Source organism: Ciona robusta, chromosome 14 (assembly GCF_009617815.1).
Source record: "Ciona robusta chromosome 14, ASM961781v2".
Classification (NCBI taxonomy): Eukaryota; Metazoa; Chordata; class Ascidiacea; order Phlebobranchia; family Cionidae; genus Ciona; species Ciona robusta.
In genome coordinates, this window is record NC_143248.1 from 2,572,538 (window position 1) to 2,597,948 (window position 25,411).

Here is a 25,411-nt window from a genome sequence, read left to right on the forward strand (position 1 = left end):
TTAGACTAAATTTTCAGATTTAAAACCGCACAATTAGCGTGTGTGCACCAAAGCGTAGACGAGTGCTTTTTTCTTATCGTTATCTTCGGTATAAACACCGCGTCTCTCGTTTCTTCGCTCTTTTAGTTTACCGCTCGCAATAAATCATTATGCAACCGCCACAATATGAATAATATTAACTTCTAACATTACCTATACTGCGTGATTACGGTTTATCCAAATTCACAAAAACGAACGTCTTTAAGCGACGACAAGTTTAACTATAGTGTAAGTTTACATGTCAACATATGGTGCAGGAGTTGTACAAAGCGTATTTACACATATTCTTTACCTATCTTTCAATCCTTGTACGTCTTAAGTCCTTGTACGTCACCAATGGCGACTGAAACCCGCTTTGTTGGTTACTTTTGATTTGTTTTGATCGATCTCAGTCGACCATTGTAGTGATAGGGTTAATTAATACTATGCTAATTAGTTTATACCGTGCTCATGCATTAGATCTGTGTGGTCTCTTGTTTTCCGCACTTATCCTAATTCTCAATTCTAGCTTTTTTCTTTAATCTCTTGTTTGTGACATTTTAGTCATTAAATCCGGATCCTTTTTTCCGAAAAATGTTTGGTAAGGTAAATAGAAGCTGTTTCACGCCAGATTTTTACGCCTCTTCACATAAAGAAAACACAAACAAAACCGAAAAAAAAGTTCGTTTAAACTCATTGCCAGTCGAATGAATGAATGAATGAATGTAACTTACTTTATCCTCGCGTGGCCGGGAAACGACAGTCGTTATAACACGGGTGTGCACCTCGCGCCAGCTTACGAGTTACCAAGTATGTTACTTTGTGGATGATTATTTTTTTTGGTTTTTTTTTCTCATTTTTATGTATGGCTGATAATTTGGACAACCCATTAGTGACCACTGGGTTGGAGCAATTGCCGTTAATTGTCTTGCTCAAGGACACATACGCCCACAATGGTAGCAGCGACGATCCTTGAATCCATTACCTCTGGGTTAGAGGCAGGCGCGCTAACCACTACGCCACGGCGCCGGAAAGTCACTGTTTTTGTTCAATCTTGAACACACAAAGACGGCAGTTGGAATACTCGGTGTTTATACGACTTTGGTATGAACTAAATATATATTTTACGCTCTGTTTTAATACACCCCTCTTTGCAGGTATAAGATTTTTGTTAAATTGTTATTCGAAGTTTCGAACACGTCACTCAAAACCCCGCGCGAGATTAAAACTCATGCGAGAAAGGTAGTGCGATGTAAAAATAGGTGCATTATCATAGCTATATTGATGTAATTTTTAAAATAAAACAAATAATAAGTTATAGTGAGAAATTGTTCATGCTTTCTGTAATGTTTAACAATGTTAATTGTGGATAATAAAAAATGGTTACTACTTTTACAAAATAAGACTTCGTTCCTGTTATCCGTTGTAACATGTTGCAGCTAATGTTAGCGCCAGCAATTTGATATGTTTCTTTATTGGTTGCTCGTTCCTCCTGTTTTGTAATAAGTTGGACAAAATTTAGCCACAGAATCTTTACAACAGTACTGTTACCGCGTTTACCGTTTACGAAAGTTAAATTTTTGTGATAATGAAGATTTTTCCCACCGAAACAAAGCCTAAATTAAGGTAACGGAAGATTCTTTACTAGTACCGTTTTTTGTTTTAGAACACCAAAGTTAAACTGAAATATATGTTTAATTTAAAGCTTTTGTGTTAAAATGAGTAGCAGCATAGCCCTAACCCATGGAGCAGTGCAAGCCCTTTTAAGAGGTGATGAGGTTTCCAACCCTGTCCTACAATGCTTGAGCTTCAAGAAAGTACAAGGCCCCAACATAGAGCGCATTAAACTGGCATTGTCTGATGGAGTCTATTCATTTGGAACTGTCATGCTGGGAACTAATCTCAACCACTTGGTAAATGATGGAATTTTAGATGCCAATTCAATTGTTAGGCTGACGCATTACCAGTCACCTAAAATGGTGCAAAATGGAAAGAAAGTTATTATCTGTTTGAGCTTGGATGTGGTTCAAAGTGGTAATGAGGTTGGAGAACGGATTGGGAATCCTGTTAATTATGCCCAGGCAAGTGCAAATGATGGAAGAGCAGTTCAAAATGAAAATCTTAAGCCAAACCAAAACAGAATGCCTGCTTCTGCAATGCAGAGTCCGAAACCGACTGGAAAAATGTCGTTTGGTGGAAAAGGTGACGCTCCTACTACGCCTGGTGGTACACAGACCCGTGTTATGCCCATTGGAAGTCTAACACCCTATCAAAATAAATGGGCAATACGTGCACGTGTGACGCAGAAGGGAGCTATGAGGGAATGGAAGAATGCAAGAGGAGAAGGGAAGCTATTTAGTTTCACAGTTTTAGATGACTCCGGTGACATCAAGGTGACCTGTTTTAAAGAGGAGGCAGACAAATTTTTCAGTATGGTTGAAGTTGGAAAAGTGTTCTGTATTGCTAATGCTACTCTCAAACCTGCGAATCCTCAGTATAATAGCACTACTCATGATTATGAAATGACTCTTCGACGGGACACAGTTATTACATTGAGTGAAGATGACGATGCAAAACTGGTGCCAAAAATTCAGTATAACTTCAAAAAAATCAGCGAACTTGGAAACCATGTGAATACACTTGTTGATACAATTGGAATCTTGAAATCGGCAGAAGATTTAAGCTCCGTTATGATTCGTAGCCAGAATCGAGAAGCGAAAGTAAGAAAAATTAATTTGGTTGATGAATCAAATGCAGAGATCCAAGTTACCCTGTGGGGACAAGAAGCCGAGAAGTTTACTTCAGAAGAATCAGCCGTAGTTGTTTTAAAATCTGCAAAAGTGTCTGATTTTGGGGGTTGTTCCATGTCTACTATTGGCTCCACAACAGTCACAATAAACCCAGATATACCGGAAGCGTTTAGTCTGAAGCAGTGGTATGAAACTGGTGGCAAGTCGCAGGCCACTCAAGTCCTAACAACAGGTAGTGGTGGTGGTGGTAACATGGCTGCTAACTGGAAAACATTGGCAGATATTAAAACAGAAAATCTTGGTACCAAAGAAAAACCAGATTACATAACAGTTAAAGCTACAGTTTTATATTGCAAAAAAGAAAACATCCTCTATCAAGCTTGTCCGAATGACCAGTGCAACAAAAAAGTGGTTGATCTGCAGAATGGCAGCTATCGGTGCGAAAAATGCAACTCAGAAAGCCCAAACTTCAAATACAGAGTCATTCTAAACATGCATATGGCTGATGAGTTTGACAGCACCTGGGTGACTTGCTTTCAAGACCAAGCAGAAATTTTGTTGAACATGACGGCTCAACAACTCGGAGACCTAAAAGACACCAACGAGCAGGAGTATGAGGCGGCTCTGAAAAGTGTCGACTTCAAAAGCTATTTCTTCAAGTTAAGAGTGAAGTCAGATAAGTTTAATGATGAAGAACGCACAAGAGTCACTATCATGAATGTTTCTCCCATGAGCAACGTGGATTATATCAAGAAGTTGACAACTGACATTGACAAACTAATGAATCTGTGAATTTTTAACTGTATTCTCTTATTGCCTCTATTGGTTCAACTGCCATTCAATGTTTTGCTGCCATTTTTTAAAACCTTTGTCAACGATTATTATCAATGAATGAATTAATGTACTCAGTTCGGCTTGTTTATTGTATATAAGCCAATATTATGTTGATATGTGCTCGGAAATTTTTTGTTTTAATTTTTTCAGTTGTTCCCTGTATGTTATGTTGTTAACAGTTTTGACTGTTCCTGGCTTTTTTTCTAAAACTATTCCTATTTTGTATAAGTTTTTTTATACCAGTAGTATCAACTGGCCATTGAATTTCACATCTTGGTTTAAGTTAACTTGCATTCTGTTCCCATTTAGGTTTAGGATAAAGTTAGGTAAAAATGGATGGTGTTTCACAACCCTCTTTGTACACTGTTAAGGCCATTTTGATATTGGACAACGACGGAGAGAGGTTATTGGCAAAGTATTATGATGATACCTATCCTACTTTGAGGGAACAGAAGCTTTTTGAGAAGAATGTCTTCAGCAAGACTCACAAATCTGACTCTGAAATTGCTCTACTGGAAGGCCAGACTGTGGTGTACAAAGGAAATGTGGATCTTTTCTTTTATGTCATCGGAAGTGCTCATGAGAACGAGTTAATGCTCATGTCGGTCCTCACTTGCCTTTATGACTCAGTGAACCTGCTGCTCCGGAAGAATGTTGAAAAGAGGATCTTACTCCGACACATAGATAGTGTCTTCCTGATTGTGGATGAGATAGTGGATGGAGGAGTCATCATGCAGGTTGATGGAGGACATGTCCTGGATCAGATTGTGATGCGGGGAGAGGACATCCCTCTAACAGAACAAACTATTACTCAAGTTCTACAATCTGCTAAAGACCAAATTAAGTGGTCTCTCCTAAAGTGAACTATGGTTTTTCTCTACATAGATATGCTTTTATTTGAAACGAATGCAATAGAATATTTCACTATATGTATTTTACAATCTTTAGGAATCTGTATTACTTGACAACAACAAAATTTCCCAGACAAATTTGTTCGTGTTTTGTTAAAAGCTTTATTGTTATTAACTAAAAGTAAAAATTTGGTCAAATGTTTTTTTGTATTATATATAAACTTCGGATTGAACCTATAGTGAAGTGTTGTCAAAGAAATACTTTATATTATATATTGTATAGAGTGGTGTGATATATGAAATACAAATGTAATGATTAGACCTTACTCCCATCTGTTTATTCTAGGGGAAATTGATTAGAGACATCAGCTATTTAAAATGTATTAACAAAAATGCAGGCTGCTCAAGCTGGAGAAGTCGTTTTATCAGATGTTCACTTGTATAAGACGGTGGATACAGACGGTGTCGTAATCACTCGATTTCAATTTAAAGTATCAGCAGAAGACAATACCAAGTTTAACGATGATCTAAAATATGACCAAGACGGTGACATTGTCGTGTCTCGGTCCGGTGATGCCCGTGACGTCATTACCATACGTCATGAGATGTGCACGGTTCTCGAAAGCGTGGGTTTGCAAGTATGGAGAGGGGCCTTGTTAATGTGCGACTATGTTAACGCAAATACTGAAAGTTTCGCAGGAAAAGGAGTCCTGGAATTAGGTTGCGGTACTGGTCTAACTTCCATTTTCGTTGCCCAGTTCGCCAAAACTGTTTATGCAACAGACCACGGCGAAAATATACTTGCTCTGTGTCAAGAAAACGTAGATAGGAATGTTAGTTTAATATCCGCTAATATGCACGTTGTCGATCTGAACTGGTTTGAATGTCTTCCCGATGACCGAGTAAATCCGAACATCCTTTTGGCTTGTGACTGTATTTACGATAATGATATGACAGACGCCCTTTTTCGAACTATACATTGCTTTATACGGCGAGCTAAAACACAATCTGTTTCCAGCAAAGCTGCGCGAGGTCACCATTTCTTGGTAACATATATTTCTTTAGAAAAACGACTGAATTTCACGACAGAAGATATGGACGTGACGTGTAAAGAATACGACCATTTCAAAATTTGTTTAAACGAGTTGGTCGACGGTACAGACACGCATGTGAAATGTGTTGTCAAACAAGTATTTCTTAATGAAATTCCTGCATGCTTTGATTACGACAGATCAGAGCAACTGGAGCTATGGATAGTAGAAACATATGTTTTGTAAAGTGTACGAAATGAATGCCACTTTTAACCCGTGATCCGACAAAAAAGGGCACCGATAAACAGAACGGTTGCAATAAAATTATATGAGCTGCCTATACCAATACGGCGCGGGGGCGAGCAATAATCGTAACCGGCTATTTCCCGCCCGGCTAATTCCCCCCGGCTATTTCCCCACCGGCTAATTCCCCTCAATGACTATTTCCCCCCGGCTAATTCCCCCCAATGACTATTTCCCCCCCGTGACTATTCCCCTCCGGCTATTTCCCCCCGTGACTATTTCCCCCCAAGACTATTCCCCTCCGGCTATTTCCCCCCCGGCTAGTTCCCCCCGTGACCTCCCCCCCGGCTATTTCCCCCCGATGACTATTCCCCCCGGCTATTTCCCCCCGATGACTATTCCCCCCCGGCTATTTCACCCTTGGCTAGTTCCCCCCGTAACCATTCCCCCCGTGACTATTCCCCCCCGGCTCTTTCCCCCCGGCTATTTCCCCCCGGCTATTCCCCCCGGCTATTTCCCCCCGGCTATTTCCCCCCCGGCTATTTCCCCCCGGCTATTTCCCTTCCGACTGTTCCTCCACCGGCTGTTTCCCCCCTGTGACCATCGTGTTAGGGTGTTAGGGGTTAGGGGTTAGCCGTGGATAATAGTCTCGGGGGGGAATAGCCGGGGGGAAATAGTCCCGGGGGGGGGGAATAGTCCCGGGGGGGGAATAGTCCCGGGGGGGAATAGCCTGGGGGAATAGTTACGGGGGGGAAATATCCGGGGGGGGAATTAGCCGGGGGAATAGTCACGGGGGGAAAATAGCCTGGGGGAATAGTTACGGGGGGAAATAGCCGGGGGGAATTAGCCGGGGGGAATAGTCACAGGGGGGAAATATCCGGGGGGGAATAGTCACGGGGGGGAAATAGCCGGGAGGGGAAATAGCCGGGGGGAAATAGCCGGTGGGAAATAGCCGGGGGGAAATAGCCGGGGGGGAATGGTGACGGGGGGAAATATCCGGGGGGAATAGTCACGGGGGGGAAATAGCCGGGGGGAATGGTCACGGGGGATTTAGCCGGGGGGAAATAGTCAGGGGGGGAGTAGCCGGGGGGGGAATTAGCCGGGGGGAAATAGTCAGGGGGGGAATAGTCACGGGGGGGAAGTAGCCGGGGGGAATAGTCACGGCGGGGAAGTAGCCGGGGGGGAAATAGCCGGGGGGGAAATCGCCGGTGGGAAAACGCCTGGGGGGATATAGCCTAGAACCAGCAATAATACCCTTTTTGCATGGTCACTTTTATGCGCGTAAGTACTTGTAAAAACAAAGTTAACCCGCATAACGTCATAAGCGTGTCATCTGCTGTAGGAGGTTAGTTGTTACTCGCATTATGCGAGTAAAGAAAAGTAAGGTGAAAGTACAGTTTTACTTTTAAGAGCCTAATCTTTTTCAGGTATTAATTTTATAGGTTTTCGTTGGTAATAGCACCATAAAGTATTAAAACTTATTTTATAAGCTAGATTTAATAATATTGCGCTAAAATAAGCTTACTCAATGTTGATACGCGCATAAACCAATGACCATGCAAAATAGCGCTGTTAGCGAGTTATCATATGACGAGTTAATGCGGATCGTTATTCGCATTAACTTTTTACCATGCAAAAAGGGTATAAAGGTCTTTGTTGTGCCATAGTTAAAGTACTGTATCAGAGTACACTAAACTTGATTGTATAATACACGACCAAGTTTTTCTGGTGGCTTGCAATAAAATCGCAAACGACATGTAAGGGGATTTCCCTACCATGAGCACTTAGCCGCTTACACATTTCATTTTAAATAACTTTGTTCAAACCCGTGTTGTAAGAGTTGCATTGCCTGAAACTGTATCTGTGTAATTCAGCATTCAAGCTACTTATTCATTAAAAGAGCAAAGTTATGGACGATCATCAGCAAGATGCGAATTCAGCTTTAATGGAACTAGATAAAGGTGCCGTACATATAAATACAGCTGTTTGAATTTTTGCAAATACTTTAATAAAACCTAACTATCTTTTGCATGCACTTGAATAACGATGTCGATGTTTACATTATATAGTATTCTGCATATGTTAATTAACAAACATATGTAATACTTAAAGTTAACCTAAAAATGTCTTGCGATAAAACAAAATCTGGTACAACTACAATTAAGCATTTTTTTTACGGAGAAGCAATTTCAAGTATTATATTGTAGAGTGAATGAATATAAAAGCTTTATGTGATCCTCGCGTGGCCGGAAAACGACAGTCGTTATAACATGGGTGTTCTGGTTTCATACACCTCGTGCCAGCCACGAATGTTTCTTTGTTGGTGATTGTTTTTACTTTTATTATATTTCTGCCAATATAGACAACTCATTAGTTACCATTGGGTTGGAGCAATTGCAGTTAAGTGTCTTGCCCAAGAACACATACGCCCACATTGGTAGCAGTGACGAGTCTTGAACCCATTACCTCTGGGTTAGAGGTATTGCCCTAACCAACTGTGGCATTTAGTAGAATCGTATAAACAGAGTATTATTGCTAAAGTCCTTTACAGGTTTAAGAGCACATAAGTTGGGTGAACGATGTGAAGCAATTGTACGATTCCCAAACCTGTTTTCAAGATTTCCATTCCCTATCTTAATCAACTCTGCTTTTCTTAAGTTGGCTGATGCATTTAGAACAGGGTAAGAAAATATTGTTCCTAAACCGCTAATCTGTTTAAATGATTGAATGTCTCTTTTTTCCTCAAATAGTGGGGCAACTCTAACTTGTAGAGAACTTTTCTGTATGGCTGACTATTTAATACCCTTTTTTGGAGTTGGAACTATTGTAATAAAGCATCTTGCTTGAACACATTCGTACAACGATAGCATCGTTTAACTTTGAACCCAGTATCCTCTAGTTATGAGTTGAGCTCTAGCCACTCTGTACTATACTGTTGGATAAATGAACGCTATAACAATTATTATCATAAAGAAATATAAGTAAACTTTTTAAAAGTCAAGTTGCCCCCAAGTTTTAAAAGATTTATGCCGGCGAAAGCATGAACTTTTTTCTTGTAACATTATTAGCTTTTATTTGGGAAATGGACTGATCATTGCACTATCACCACTGTATAGTGTTTATTTTAAGGCATGTTTGTAAGAAAGGCTATTAAAATGCATTTATACTGGGTACTAATGGGTACTCTGATTTATTTTCAGGGTGTATACGCATACCTTGCATACCCATGTTAGGCGCCTATGATTGTATTTGTATAAAAATAACAAACAAAGAACTAAATTTTTTAGGAACAATTTTCTGAAGCTGTGTGTTTTGAGAGTTGCACACCAAAGTACAAAACATTTAGACAAAATCTTAAATGTGGATGAATTTATGTGTCGGCTTTACAGTGTCATACATAGCAATGATCCATATGCAAGAGCTATTACTTTAAGGTATGGAGTCTTCAGTCAAGCATATCCTATATAATATTTTATGATAGAAATCAAAAAAATGTTTTTCCTTTTTTGTTTGAAAAAATTAAAACTGTGGACAATTAAACATGTTGCAATTTATAAAATAAAAAAACAGGGGTGAAATTTTACTTGCATAACATAAAAGCTTTGGTCTTTTATGGGCCACAAAAACTATAACAATAATACCTATATTTGTCTCTTTGATTATGGTAGCAAAGATTTAGAAATATTTTAAACGAAGTACAGGATATAGCGATAAAACAACAATTAATAAGTGAATATTGAAATTTAACATGTGCACTGCACATTATGCCCTTGTAAAATACAGCATTAAATCTTAACATTTTTACCCAGGATGCTAGGCAGTGTGGCTTGCATTATAAAAGACAAGAAGAATGCCCATCACAGCATACAGCAGGGCCTTGATTCCCATGATAGAGTGGAACAAGATGCAGCGATTTACGCCACAATCCAGTTTGCTTCTCATTCCCATCAGTTTGCATCTAGTATTTGTAATAAGATTGCTGCCATGTTACAAGGTAATTTCTAATCTTCTTTTTTTTGCTTATATACTTGGCAACGTTATGGCGAGGCAAGGGATCTGAGATTTAGGTCAGAGATGCTACATTAGTTTATAACTATAAGATACTGGAATCAAATCTCTGTGCTGCTAATATGGTAAGATTGTAGCTGTATTTAGGTAAAAACATTCTGTAGCTACTGACTGTTACTTAGTGGTCACTGATGCCTGTTTAAATTAACCTTACCACAAGTTGTATAGAACCATGCTACTGTTTGATGTAGTATATTTTTGTCTAATATTTTTGATGTAGTATATTTTTGTCCAATATAACCAAATAGTGTACACCTTTACAGGATTATCTACTCCACTTGAAGTAAAGTTAAAGCTGATTCCTGTGCTTCAACACATGCATTATGATGTACAGGTAAAACTATCAAGCAAACACACAACGTAGTACTGCTAATGCCGTATCTATTATATTATATCATAAACAGTAGACGTTCACATTAAAACCTAAGGTTATGGTCTTTCAATCAAATATAAACAGATAAATAAATTATGTGATGTTATTACCTTACACTTTACCAATTAAATGTAAATATGTTTTTAACTGTGAGCATGTTTTAACAACTGTTGTTTTGTCGCTATATCCTGTCTTTTCGTTTAAAGTATTTCTAAATCTTTGCTACCGTAATCGAAGAGACAAATAAAGTTATTAATATTTATATTATTATTATTCAAACTGTTGTTAGATTTCATCCAAGGCACGTAGTGTTCTTCAAAACCTCCTTCCATCATTTCCAGCCCAGGATTTTGTCCTTACAACTTTAAACACTCTCACAAGTCTCTCTCTTCATTCACTTATTGATGTTTCATCACAGGTAAAGCTTGTTGGTTTTTTCTTGCTTTTTTTTAAAGATTTTTATTAGTTTGTGACATTGCTTATAAATATAAAGGTAAAGCTTGTTTTTTTTTCTTTTTTTCTAGATTTTTTTTTAATTTGTGACATTGCTTATAAAATAAAGGTAAAGTTGTTTAAAATCCCGTTAACTGGACTGGAAACTACTTTATATCTAAGCTTAAGATAGACATAATGCAGGAGCAAACTGGGTATTGATTCCCATGCTTGATGTTCCTACTATTTTACGTTTGTGTCCAAATCATGAATCCTAGAAAAATCAGAAGAAAAAATGCACAAACTTGTATATAAAAATATTCCACACAAACTTTCAAAATTAAGATATGTATAAAATATGGCACCCACACTTTATCAGGACAGTGGTTGTCATGCCACTAATACTACTTTACAAGTGTGGTGATCTTGGGCCTGTCTTAAATATATTTCTTTTTTGTTGCTTAGGTGGCGCTGTTGCATCAATATTTGCGTTGTGACCCAAGAGAAGCAGTGAAGCGGAACTCGTTGATAAACCTGAACATCCTCGCAAGCAAAGCTCCTCATTTATGGAGGAGTGAGGATAGTTCGGCATTATGTGAGGTAAGATATGAATGAATGTAACTTATTTATGTTTGAGTGGGGTAGGTAGCAATGAAAGTCATCATAACATGTGTGTTCTATTGTTATGTGTTTTTTCCTTAGGACACTTACGCCCACAATGGTAGCAACGACGTGCCTTGATCTTGTAACCTCTAGGTGTTTTTTACCCCATTTAAACCACTGCCAAAAGTAGTAATGAAATTTTCCTACCGCCTGTGAATTAAACATAAACCTACAAGTCACAGTACCCTATTTCCACCAGTAATGATAAACCCATCAATTTAGTACAAAAGTATTTTACCATCTCAGGCTTACAAGTTATCCACACTAGCTGATTCATTAAAGCAAGGAATTCTTCAAGTTCTCTGCACTTTAACTGATACAACATTACTTGTACAGCTTGATATACAGGAAGGTAACTGAATGTTTCTTGTTTTGTCATGTGTGTATAGTTGGACCATGAACAATATATTTTGCTCCCCGAAAAAGTTTCTCTCTGAAAAAGTTTTTCTCTGAAAAAAGTTGTTGATTACGCAATGCATAAATACGCGAATAGGTTTAATTTTTTATTCTCAAAATGCTAATATACTGTTTTTAATGTATTGCTTTAATACACTTATTTTTTCAACTAATCTTTCTGGTTTATTATTGAAAGTTATAGCAAATTTGTTAAAGTGTCTAAATCCTGAAAATTAAAAAATATATATTTGATGATTAGTTGATTACCCATAAAATTTATTTTTTATTATCAAATGTTATAATAAATAATATAATAATAACTTTATTTGTCCTTTCGATTACAGTAGCCAAGAATTTAAATATTTTAAACAAGAAGACTGTATATAATGACAAAAACAGTTATTAATGTAAAACACACTTACTGTTTAAAACATGTTTACATTTAATTGGAAGACAATAAGCGTGGCCGCTACACCTAGCAGACAAACAAGCCATTTAGATTAAATTACTATCAAGTTATAACCTTGTTTTATATTATTGATGAAACAGATGGTTCTTTGGTGAAGCTATGTCGCCAATGTTGTTACGATGCTGATTTAATACAAGCAGCTCTTGCCACAAGATTGTTTGTTTCTATTTCAAACCATGCTCTGCATTCTAATGAACATAACCATGCTATATTGGCCACTGAAGCCATGGAGTCAGCTGAAACCTTACTGCTCACATTAGCACCTTCCAGTAATGCAAATGCACAAGATAAAAGAGCACTTAAGGTAACAGGAACGAATGAATGTAACTTGCTTTATTCTCTCGTTTCTGAAAAATGTTATAACTCAAGGTGTTTCATACACCTTGTGCCAGCTTATGAGTTACCAAGTATGTTACTTTGTGTTTGATTATTTTTTGGGGGATTTTTTACGAGGCTTATAATTTGGACAACCCATTAGTGACCACTGGGTTGGAACAATTTGCCGTTATGTGTCTTGCCCAAGGAAACATACGCTTACAATGATAGCAGTGATGAGCCTTGAACCCATTACCTCTAGGTTAGAGGCAGACACTGTAACCAACTGTGCCTTGGCGCCGGTAAAAACATTAGTTGATATATGTGGAAAAATCTAATCTATAGTTTTTAGTTTTATCTGGGCTTTCTAATAGTTTGTGGGATTTACATTTATTAATTTAAAGTGATTTCAAGAGTAAACAAACCATTTTAAGCAGTTGGAAATTTTTTGGGGTAATTCTTAATATAATTTTTGAATATTGCAATTGTCTATTTTTGGCTATTTTTGATGTCTTTAAATATTAATTTCGATACCGTTTTATTGCAATCGCGATCTGGAAAGATAAATAAAATAGTTAGGAAGCACTGCTACATGCAAATTACCATGCACAGAAAAATTGAATGTCATCACTGTTTTCAGATAATTCTTCCTACTTTGCAACATTTAAGCTGTGACAATTCGGAAATTGACGTTCGACTCGCTGAGGACATCATGTGTTTGCTTTCTAGTGAAGAAATACCAATCTGCAGCGACACAAGTAAAATATTGCTTGAAACTCTTGCGTCTCTTGTTACCACTAGGTAAAGTAAAGAGCAGATTTTGAATTTTTTGAATTTTTTTTTGAATTAGATTGAAATTCAAATGATAGCTGTTTGTATGAATCCGAATAAATTTATGACAAAAAACATGTATAGAGAATGAAACTTACCCAAAACAAATGAAATTGTTGTTCTTTTCACTGCAGAACTTTAAATTACCTTTAGCTATGCCTATACACTGCTAAGCTGTACTGGAATCTGGCTTGTATATTTTGCTACTTTACTTTAACTAATTGGCTTGCAGTGGCAGACATGCAAGGGTAAAATATTTCCCCCAAAAAAACATAAATTTTTAAAGATCTGAACGATTAAAGCTGTCTATATAAATTTATTTAAAAGCATGGTGGCTACACCCAGCAGAAAAACCAGCCATTTATATTTAATTATTATTAAGTTAAACTTTTAATAGAAACAAAAAAGATGGTTTTTAATTAAGTTCTCATTTAAAACAGTTCCACACCAAATATTTTACACCACCTCACTGGAGATCTTTTCAAGTTGCTGAAACTCACAACAGAAGAAAGTGCAGAACATTCAAATACAGACCACGCACAGAAAAATGCTGTAAGTGAAACTCTATATATTATAGAAGTATATACTTTATATCATTGTGGTTGCGAGCGTATGTGTCCTTGGGCAAGACACTTAACGGCAATTGCTCCAACCCAGTGGTCACTAATGGGTTGTCCAAATCATCAGCCACACAAAAAATAATCACCCACACAGTAACATACATGGTAACTCTATTCACACCCATGTTAGACCAACTGTCGTTTTCTGGCCAGGCCAGGATAAAGTAAGTAAGTTACATATATATATATATATATAATTGTTGCCCATTCATAAATAAATGCTTTTTTCTTCCAATTAAATCTAAATATGTATTATAACTGTAAGCGGTTTTTACAACTGCTGTTCGTCGCTATATCCTGTCTTTTCATTTAAAATATTTATAATCTTCACTACCGTAATCAGAGACAAAAAAGTTATTAATATTATCATGAATATTTTAAACAGACCCTAATCTGTGTTCTGCTGTTTGGGGCAAACAATAAGAAGAAAAATGTCAGGTTTTCAACCAAGTTGTTAGAAACCATAGAAACATCATTAAACAATTGGACTCTATACAGAATTGCACGCCAAGCTTCAAGATTGGTATATTATTAGTATAAATTAGTTTTTACAGTAGAAATATTGTATGAACCGATTTTGTATGTAGGGTATACAAACAAATTGAGTAATTTTTTCCATTTTTTTCATTTTTTTTGGAAGTTCCATTCACAGACACACTATATTCAGCTCTTTTTTTAGATGAAGCTTAGATACGTCCGGCACAGTGACAAAGTGGTTAGCGTGCATGCCTTTAACCTAGAGGTAATCGGTTCAAGGCTCGTCGCTACTACCATTGTGTGCATATTTGTCCTTGGGCAAGACACTTAACGGCCACTAATGGGTTGTCCTAATTATCAGCCATACATACAAACAAAAAACTATCTAAAAAAAGATAATCACCCACAAAGTAACATACATGGTAACTCGTAAGCTGACATGAGGTGTTAAAATCTGTGTGATAACGACTGGCGTTTTCCGGCCATGCGAAGATAAAGCAACTTAGATTCACATCTACTTGCATTAAAACTAACATATTTAGGGCCAACACGAAGTTGCTCATTCACTCTTCAAAAAAGTTTCCAACACTGTGGCATCTGAGCACCATTACTTCTGGTTAACTGGCCTTGCAGATCTTGCCTTTGCTGAATCAACTATTAAAGAAACCTCAGTTATTGGTCAAAACTGCTCTGACAAAACCTTGAAAAATTTACATAATGCAATACATTGGTATCACCACGGCATTACATCACTTACGGTAAATACAGTAGTTTTTTTTTGCGGCCAAGGCCATATTACACTATTACTGACATGAGGTGTATGAAACAGGACACCCGTGTTTAACAACTGTCGTTTTCCAGCTGTACGAGAATTAAGTGAGTTTCATTCATTCACTTCAATTTTGCTATATAATAACTATATAATAATAAATTTTATTTGTTTCTTTTTTAATGGTAGGGAAGATTTAGAAATATTTTAAATGAAAAAATAGGATACAGCGACCAAACAATAGTTGTTAAAACACACTTACAGTTAAAAACTTTTAATTGGTGTACGGTTATAAGTTCACATAATTTAATTATCTATTCATATATGATTGAGAGACCATATAATATGTATATGTAGGTTACTGGTAGGTATGCTCATTACAGAATTTCGAATCCTTTTGTATTTGAATCTAACTACGGATTTCGGTATTCTGTTAATAATTTTGAAAAAAAAGGTTCTTGTGTTTGTGGGACTTTTGAGAGAAAACGATTTGCAGCATCTTTTTAAGGGTTGCTATACGTTTCGACTTTGCCGTTTTGGCTTCATATCCTAGAATACCCAATTATTCTGTAATGTGCATCCCTAGTTATTGGACCTATTCTTCAAATACAATCGTTTTTAAACTGTAATACAGCATATTATAACCAAAAAGATATTTATTTTCATCCAAATCCAATTATACAATCATAATTTGAATCCTAATTAAAACTTGCAGGCTGCAGTTACCCCAAACCACCCTCTAACTTTCCAATGTGAATACGCCCGTTTACGTAATGAAACACTGCAAGCCCATGCTCAGTTACTAAGCGCGTGTTCACTTATCCGTACTTGTCCCCCATCTGCCGCTGCAGCGTCACCTACTGGTAAAAAGAACGGAGACCAGAACGAGATACTTATCACAAGGGTGAGAATTTTAATACCCAAATTTTAAAGTTGTGAAATCAATAAAAAAATGCATTTTAAGCCTTTTTACTTGTAATGAATCATAAGAATATAAAAATTTTCTTTTTCGTGCTATTTAAATTTGAAAGCTATAAAAGCATTAGGTTTTTTATTAAACGTTTATTTGTACTGTTTTATTTGAAGTAAACAATACAGTTTTCTAGTATCTCCAAATAATTTATATAGGTGGGGGAAGATGGGACACCTTTGACACATATTATCCAAATATCCTGATCGTGTTTTAAACAATTAACAGCGGTCTACGGGAATCGTGGGGATACAATTTTATAATTCTTTGAATTTTTTTGTTTACCAGCAAATGTGATGAGAAAATAGAATAAAATATGTCCCATTTCCCCCCTGTCCTAGTATATGTTGCGAAGTCTTTAATTTGTGCTTTTACCAGATGAAAGCTTGTGCAGACTGGTTTATGTCGGTTGAAACCGGTTACAGTAACCTGCATATGACCTCATTTGATTCTGACCCAAAGACATTGTTAAACATTGACCAGTAAGTATGTTGGTCGCATCATACACCAATATGAATGTAATGTAACTTACTTATTCTCCCGTGGCCAGAAATTGACAGTCTTTAAACACCAGTGTTTTGTTTCAAACACTTCATGCCAGCTTACGAGTTACCATGTATGTTACTTTGTTGGTGAACATGGTAACCAGATAAGTTTTAAAATTTGCTTTGATTTTGTATTGTCACTTTCAAGCATCTGAACCAGTCTCTTGCTAAATTCTTCTATATTTAAAAACACACTTGTATAGTTAAAAAATATACTTAAGGATACTCAAATAGCAAAGTTTTGGTTACCTTAAAAATATACTAATTAGGGCTGTGGAAAAGTTAACGGTTAACCGGTTAACCGAACCTATTCGGTTAACCGCTAACGAAAAGTTCAAGTCGTTAACCGAACTATGACGTCATAGGGCATAAACGTATATCAATATCTGTCTTATTTACACGAAAGGCACGTGTTCGTGTTCGTTGATTGTTGTTTTGCAATAAGACACAGTGCGCAGGGACGCTGTTGCTTTGATCGTGCCCTACAATGGCGATTACGCCGTCAATCTTGATTGTTAATCCCGCAGGCTAACTAGTTTTGCAACATTATATTGGTGTAACACACAACTTAAATGTTTTCCTCAGCCAAGCAGCGTGTTTATTACGAAAAAGCAGGCATTCACACGTGGATTCATTGCATCATAATAGCGATTGTTTGACCTGGCAATTGATTACGACATAATAGCAATTCACACGTTAATAACTGCGTCATAATTGCAATTCACACGTTGATTATTTAGACGGCAGGTGTTTTAAAACAGGTTTGAATACGAATAAGAAAGCATTACTTTAACGTTAAGAACGTTTGCCCGTGTATTGCAAGCATAGTCCATACGTTCGTCGTTAAGTTGCCTTTAAATTCGCGAAAGAAAAGCGATAAACAAGACGCTTTTATTAGGATTACACTTGTATCGGTTAACCGGTTAAAACTGAACGGTTAACGGTTAAACAAAAATAGGGAAAATCCACAGCCCTAATACTAATGCATATTTTACTGAAGTATATATATATATATTTTTTATTCAAAACCTGAACATAGTTCTAAACTTGGTATGAGTTCTCACATAATTTTATCAATTTACAGGTTACAGCAGAGCTGTTCAATCATGGCACATGCAATCGATGTTTTGCTCCTAACAAGAAGGTAAGTATGTACACATAATGTAATGTAACTTACTTTATCCCCCCTGGCCAGAAAACCACAATCGTTATAACACGGGTGTTCATACAACTCGTACCGGTTTACGAGTTACCATGTATGTTACTTTGTGGAAATTTTTTTTTCAAACAATCCTTTAGTGACCACTGAGTTAAAGCAACCAGCCTTAAACTCGTTACCCCTGGATTACAGGCAGGCGCGCTAACCACTGTTATGCTAGCACGCTTACCTAATTTTGTTTATAGCCTTTTTTAATGTTTTTTATGTTGCTATTTTTTTAGTTTATATAACCTTAAAATAATCTAAAATTTTCTTATAATAACTTTATTCGTCTCTTCGATTACAATATCAAATGTTTATAAATATTTTAAACAAAAGACAGGATATTATAGCGACAAAACAACAGTTGTTAAAACACGCTTACATTTAAAAACATATTTACATTTTATTTGGTAAAAAAATAATCATGATTGCTACACCATGCAGGCAAAGAAGCCATGTTTGGTCTCCTTTTACTTGTTTTTTTTTTACTACATTTTTTTCACAGTGCTGGACTTGGTTCAATGACTTCAAAAAGTAGCTCCCTAGATGGCGGTAGAAAGCATAAAAGAGTCGGATTTCAAACAAAGGTAAATAATGTGACATGTTTGCTTTTCGTGTTATTTCTTATATAACATGCAGTTGAATGAATGAAACTTATTTATTTTCATATGACAAGGCAACAAAAGTCGTTAAAACATGAGTGTTCTATTTCATAGACCTCATTTCTGCCTACGAGTTACCACCATGTTACTCTGTGGGAATTATTTTCAGTTTTTTTCTTTGTTTTTTTATAATGTATGATTTAGACATCCCATAAAGAACCACTGGGTTGGAGCAATTGTCGTTTGGCAAACTTGTAACTATAAGTTAGAGACGTTCTTGCTATTCACTTTGCCACACGGCCAGTTAAAGCGTAGAATCTTACTTGTAGAAGGTCTAGATCAGTGGTTCTTAAACTTTTTTGTATGCTTTGACATTTAAACAAAGATGGGTAATGGGTATCAGATTTACCCCTAATATGTAATATGGAGCTCATTTATTAAAAAGCGAAAAACAACTAATTACATCAGTTATATTTAATGCAACGGATGCGCTAACTTTTCGGCAAAAATTGTTTAATGTCTGGGAAAGTACTACAATTGTCTCATTTTTTTTTGTCGTCAACTGATGTGGATTTTAATTGGTAGCTTATTTACCCTCTAGTAAATACAAGCAATTTACCCCAAGGGTTAAAGGGGTAAATTTACCTCAGTTTAGGAAACGCTGGTGTACATAAAGTTTTACCAATTCCTGCTAAAAATATAAATAGATCAAAATACAAAGACTGTCATTCTTACCAGGCCCTTACTGATGCATTTAAGAAGGTGACCATTATGTTGGAAGATGTTTTAAAAGATAATCCTCCATCTTCACCTATATCTCACACGGTAAATATATGAATGAATGAATGAATGTAACTTACTTTATCCTCGCGTGGCCGGAAAACGACAGTCGTTATAACACGGGTGTTAATACACCTCGTGCCAGCTTACGAGTTACCTTGTATGTTACTTTGTGGGTGATTATTTTTTTGGGATTTTTTATTTATTTTTTTTTGTATGGCTGATAATTTGGACAACCCATTAGTGACCACTGGGTTGGAGCAATTGTCGTTAAGTGTCTTGCCCAAGGACACATACGCCCACAATGGTAGCAGCGACAGGCCTTGAACCCATTACCTAATGGTTACAGGCAGGCGCGCTAACCACTACGCCACGGCGCCGGACAAATCTTGGTATTCATTACAGTGTGTTTTTTCAAGAAACCATTATTGTAACTTACTTTATTCCCGCGTGGCCGGAAAAACGACAGTCGTTAAACTCGGGTGTTCCGTTTCATGCACCTCATGCCAGCTTACTAGTTACCAAGTATGTTACTTTGAGGGTAATTATTTTAGAGGGTTTTTCATTTTTTTATGTGTGCCTGATAATCTAAAAATCCATCAGTTAATACTGGGTTGGAGCAATTGTCTTTTTGTCTCTTGGCCAAAGACACATATGCTCAATGGTAGCAGCGAAAGCCCTAGTGTGTTAGCTAAACCAATTAATCTGCATCCTGTTTATCTTTGATGATGTGCAATGCATATACTTTATGTCAAGTGAAACTCAAATTAAATTGAAGCCCTAATTACTACTTTACTAGATAGTCTGTTACGGCAGCAGTTTTTAGTAACAAAAAAGATATTAATTGCTTGTATATTATAGTAGGGTGGGGGAAGACTGAAAAGCTTTATAGTCCAGCAGAATGGTGAAATAATTGTGGAATTTGAGGTAAAAGCATGAAAATTGGTACTCTTGTAGAATTTAATACGCTGAACATTTTGAAACTCAGACCCATTCCGAAATCTCGATTTTATGACGTCACGATGACGTCACGGTTCGATGATTTCATAACACAGTTTTTGCTAGTTTTACTTTTTGCTAGTTTAAAAAAACGTTTAAGTTTTAAGAAAAAAGGTCTGCAGTCGTCTTGTAAGGACCGTTGATGAATATATACAGTAGGGTGGGGGAAGATGGGACACCTTTAGCACGTAATATCCAAATATCCTGATCGTGTTTTAAACAATTAGCAACGGTCTTTCAGAGTCGTGAGGATACTGTTTTATAATTTTTTAAATGTTCTTTGTTACTACCAAATGGGACGAGAAATAGAATGAAAAGGTGTCCCATCTTCCCCCACCCTATACTATACAAATCAACAGAACAAATCTAATGTTAATGTGATGTCATGGTGACGTTGCAATTTTGGCTTGTATTCGCATTATCAGGGAGACAAGCATAAAGTAACAATGGAGCTAACTGTCATGGAACGATAAATAAAACAAATAATGACAATGTTCATAGTCTATCGCAGTCTCCGTTACATTTGCAAAGCGCTGTGCATTGAAGCTCTGATTGAACACATTTGCACCGGCCACGGCAACCTTTTTCTGGATTGCATCCACATTTAATTAGTTCTCTGGATGTTGACGATACTTCCGAAAGATTTGTCCAGAAAGGAACAAACCCTTCCGCAGATGTCTGCCATCCCCAGTTGTTTGGATTTGGAAGCTCGGGACTGGCAACCAGTGACTGGCCCCAGCAATGCCCAGCCTGATAAGCAGCTCTCCGCACATGTTCTAGTAACGCTGCTCTGGTGGGAGGCAAAGACTCAATAGATCTTCCCTTTTTTGTGAAAAGCTCTCTGCGGCAATCATCTACATAGCTACATGTGCTGACTCGATCATAAAGCAGGACAACGAAACGTTCCAAAACTGGTAAACTCTGATCAACGTCAGCAAGATCTGGTGCTTCAGAGAGATATTTAAATGCTGGCGTGACATCTTCAAAGTGTTTCCATGTCTCCCAAGCTGTCTTTTTCCCTCTGCCTGCGAAGAAAGACACTTGATCGCAGCCTGTCAAAGCATGAAACATCAGAAGACTCTTCGATTTTTGCCTGCCAAGGCGGTTGCAAAGAGAATGGATAGGCAAATATCGCAAATTCTTTCCTGTACCGAATGCAACCCAGAGTTCCGAAAGGCCCAATTCGTGAAACATTCCCGTGGCAATCACCACTACATCCGTATCGACTGTCCGTATCATGGCTTTATCATAGCCACGCTTTGCTGCATTATATGCATGCAACAGAAGTCATGTATCGGTAAACATCCCAAACGACGTCCACCCTTGAAGCATCTTTGAGCTGCCTTTCAATGAATGGTAAATGGACATCCTTTGCATATTCTCCAAATGTTTTGGAATTCATTGGCTTCAACATATTAATTACTGCTGCACCATCAATGATGACTGCGTCAACATTAGGCTTTTTAGTGGATGGAGGGACAATAATTTCCAGACAGGTTACCAAATCTGCTTTGCTACCTGAGCGAATCTCCTCATTTTTTGAAAGTGCAGGAGGACAACTGTTGTTCTCATGTTGAAAGAATTCTGCAAGGTTTTCTTCTCGCACTTGGCATGAAATATAAAGCTGAGAGAAAAGTTGACAGTTCTTCTTTAGTGTATTGATCTCCAACTTCGTAGATGTACTGGATTTCATAGGAGGACAGCTGAAGAGTGGGAATTTGTTTTTCGGTATAGGGTCAGATATTAACTTGTCTTTCTTCAATATGCGCTCCTCCAAAAACCTTCTGTATTGTTGATCTCCCGCTTTTTCGATACTTTTTACTGTTTTAATAACTTTTTCACTCATTATGTCACGCGTATCAAGCACTGCGCATGATCTTGGCTGGGACTGTAGAAGAGCCTTCTTCCTGATACGCACTTTTTTCATTTCTTTTCAAAGCTCTTCCTAATTTCAGGTCATTGAACTTTTCCTTACAACTTTTGTGGAACTTTGCCTCACGCTGTTTAAATGTTTCTATGGTGCCATCACCACAATTTAAAGCTGACATATCCAGATCAACTGGCATGCATCCTAACTCAGCGAATTTCAAAATGTTTCCAGCGAGTGCCTTATATATTGAGTTGCGGTCATATCCCTTTCTATGGAACGTCGCCGGACATAGCAGTTTCTCTGAAGTATCTTTTTGACAAATACAACATTTTCCCCAGTCAATAGTACTAGATTTTTCTCATCTTACAGATCTTTCACAGTCGAAAATCACGATCTTCTTTGACATCACGTTTTATTGTCATACATCTGCAACCAACAGTTTCACTCTATTTAACGAGGTTCTGGAAAGCTATCTGAATCACAGTTACGAAGCAATTTCTTGACATATAATGGCTTCTAATTCCAAATGATCAGTTTCTCACTTTTGAAACAATAGAGTGCTGTGTTTCAAAACAGTTGACGTCAATACAATATAGTAAAAGTCAGTTTACTTGGTATGACGGAACAGTTTGAATGAAAATTGGGTAACAATCAAAAGACGTGAACAATTTTCCAACGGAATTATAAACAGTCAATACAGCGCCACGTAATAAAATGCGTTTAACCTCAAAAGTGCAAAAATTTCTTGATTTGTGGAATTTTTATGACGTCACCATGACGTCATAAAACGAGATTTCGAGATGGGTCTGAGTTTTAAAAAAATCAGCATGTCCAGTTCTATAAGTGTACCAAATTACATGCTTTTACATCAAATCCCACAATTCGACCATAATTTGACACAATTCTGCTGGACTATTAGCACCTAATATCTAAATATCCTGATTAAGTTTTTAACAATTAACAATGCTCTATGGGAGTCGTAAGGATACGGTTTTATAATTCTTTGAATGTTCGTTGTTTACTACCAAACTGGACAGGAAAATAGAATGAAAATGTGCCCCGTCTTTCCCCAGCCTACTATATACAGAATAAAGCATAATTAAAAAAAAGCATTTTTTTATTATCTATCCACCTTAAGCTGACAGATTGTTTGGCCATGTGTTCGTCTACAATTCTTTCGGTTCCTCATTCATTTCCAAGATATTTCTACCAAAGTTTACAAACCACAAGTATAAAGGTATTTGTGTGTAGTTAGTTTGTTCTAGTTTACTCATTTAAGGAGGAAAATCAAAATTATTAGGTTTTTTAAAATGTTTAATTTTTTGGGTAAAAAAGACTGGCAAGTGGAAAGCAATAAAAAAACATTATTTTAAAAAACAAATAATTTGAAAAAGCATATTAAATGCAAAATTACTAAATTAGTCATCTATGTTTTAGTCTTTTATATTTCATATATTTTAAAATTTTGCCCGATAGACCAGGCAAAGTCTTTCAGGGGCCTATTAGCGTCTGCATGTATGAATGTAATTATGTAACTTACTTAATGATCGTGTGGCCGGAAACAACATTTAAACACAGGTGTCCTGTTTCAAACACCTCGTGCCAGCTTATGAGTTACCAAGTATGTTACTTTGTGGGTGATTATTTGGGGGATTTTTTGTATGTGTGGCTGATATTTTGAACAACCAATTAGTGACTACTGGATTAAAGCAATTGTCTTTAAGTGTCTTGACCAAGGGCACATAAGCCCACGACGATAGTAGCATGCGCATAACTTATTGTTTTTAGCTTGCTATCTCACCAAGCCAGCGTGGTACAAGCGGACCTGTGAACGTTGAAATCAACCAACAATTTACGTTGAAAGTGGAAGGCGTGATTCAGCATGTTAACTCAACTGATAGTGATGTCATAGAGTGCGCGGGCGATCGTGACGAGACGTATAAAAAGTTTCGAGAGGTTGCGAGAGTCAAACTCAGCCTTCGAAAAACCAAACAAGGGCAAGCCAAAGTCACTAACACAAAGGTACTAAAAATGTTAATTTTTTTAATATAAAAACAAAAATTTTGTATAGTAGGGTGGGGGAAGACGGGACACCTTTAGCGCATATTATCCAAATATCCTAATCGTGTTTTAAACAATTAACAACAGTCTATGGGAGTCATGAGGATATAGTTTTATAATGCCTTGAATGTTCTTTGTTTACTGGCAAATGGGATGAGAAAATAGATTGAAAAAGCGTCCCATCTTCCCCCACCCTACTATATTAATTTTACGCACTTAAAACATGTTGTTTTTCAGGTCGATGAAGGAAAATCCCATTTTGTACAGACGGTAAATCCACGAAACGATTACTTTAGCACGCAGTTTCTTGTCAATTTTCCACTGGCAGGTAAAAGTTGTCATTAAAATATTTCATACGTGCGCGGGAGTGTAGCATTTTGTGAGTGGGCTATCTATATAGTAAGCTACAGTAACGTGGGGGAAATAGGACACCTTTTAATTATATTTTCTCGTCCCATTTAATGGTAAACAAGGAACATTCAAAGAATTATAAAACTATATCCTTACAACTCTTATAGACCGTTGTTAATTGTTTAAAACTCGATCAGGGTATTTGGATATTAGGTGCTAAAGGTGTCCCATCTTCCCCCACGCTACTATATATATGCCATTGTCAGCTTGTAATACTCTTCTACAAAGATAGTTTTATTCGGAAACAACACTGTTGAAACTTAGTTAAATGAATGAAACTTATTTATTGCGTGGCGAACAATGGCAGCAGTTATAACACACAAGTGTACTATTTCATTCACCTTATTCCCTCTTAGGAGTTTTTATGTAACCTATTGGGTTATTTTAAATACCGTTTAGCATGATTTCCTTTTCAAGGTATTTACATGCTACATATTGAAACCAACGTCGAAGATGGAGACGGCGTTTGGTGGAAAACAGGACCTAAAGAGACTGTCCTTGTTAAGGCATATGATGACAGTGTACGAATTCAACAACAGACACAACAGTCACAAGCCCGTTCGACACCAACAAACCGATAGTTGTGCAACGCTAAAAATACATACGCTGCTTGCCCACCCCCTTATGGATCGTTGCAGCCACTTGTTTTTTGCATTGTGACGAATCCGATGTCCGTTTGTGACAGTACACAGCATGTACTGTGACGAGTTTTGACCTATGCGAGTGGATGCGTCATCAATTTGGAGCGGGCGTTTCCGATGGTGATAAATACAAATAGGGCGCAAACCAGTTATACGTATAGGTGTAGTGAAAGACACAACAGAGCTCACTC

General features: G+C 37.1%; 4 protein-coding genes across 4 annotated transcripts; all 4 read left to right on the forward strand.

The window, feature by feature from the left end:
* The first annotated feature begins 1,419 nt into the window (after positions 1-1,419).
* On the forward strand, positions 1,420-3,911 carry LOC149724920 (replication protein A 70 kDa DNA-binding subunit-like). Its single transcript, XM_089893082.1, has one exon. It carries the CDS (start codon positions 1,737-1,739, stop codon positions 3,558-3,560), a length of 1,824 nt encoding a protein of 607 aa, XP_089749208.1. The 5' UTR covers positions 1,420-1,736; the 3' UTR covers positions 3,561-3,911.
* A 23-nt stretch (positions 3,912-3,934) lies between these two features.
* LOC149724921 (coatomer subunit zeta-1-like) lies at positions 3,935-4,779 on the forward strand. Its single transcript, XM_089893084.1, has one exon. It carries the CDS (start codon positions 3,935-3,937, stop codon positions 4,463-4,465), a length of 531 nt encoding a protein of 176 aa, XP_089749210.1. The 3' UTR covers positions 4,466-4,779.
* Positions 4,780-4,844: 65 nt separating this feature from the next.
* On the forward strand, positions 4,845-5,873 carry LOC149724922 (methyltransferase-like protein 22). Its single transcript, XM_089893083.1, has one exon. It carries the CDS (start codon positions 4,846-4,848, stop codon positions 5,728-5,730), a length of 885 nt encoding a protein of 294 aa, XP_089749209.1. The 5' UTR covers position 4,845; the 3' UTR covers positions 5,731-5,873.
* Positions 5,874-6,978: 1,105 nt separating this feature from the next.
* LOC149724923 (integrator complex subunit 7-like) lies at positions 6,979-25,368 on the forward strand. The gene is made up of 22 exons (XM_089892162.1): positions 6,979-7,688; positions 8,279-8,408; positions 9,015-9,161; positions 9,537-9,721; positions 10,059-10,129; positions 10,458-10,586; positions 11,066-11,200; positions 11,510-11,615; positions 12,209-12,432; positions 13,084-13,244; positions 13,715-13,826; positions 14,280-14,417; positions 14,914-15,129; positions 15,856-16,044; positions 16,489-16,592; positions 17,740-17,799; positions 18,362-18,443; positions 19,197-19,283; positions 23,246-23,344; positions 23,896-24,129; positions 24,406-24,496; positions 24,997-25,368. The coding sequence occupies exons 1-22, from the start codon at positions 7,637-7,639 to the stop codon at positions 25,158-25,160; spliced, it is 2,916 nt and encodes a 971-aa protein (XP_089748288.1). The 5' UTR covers positions 6,979-7,636; the 3' UTR covers positions 25,161-25,368.
* The last annotated feature ends 43 nt before the right edge of the window (positions 25,369-25,411 follow it).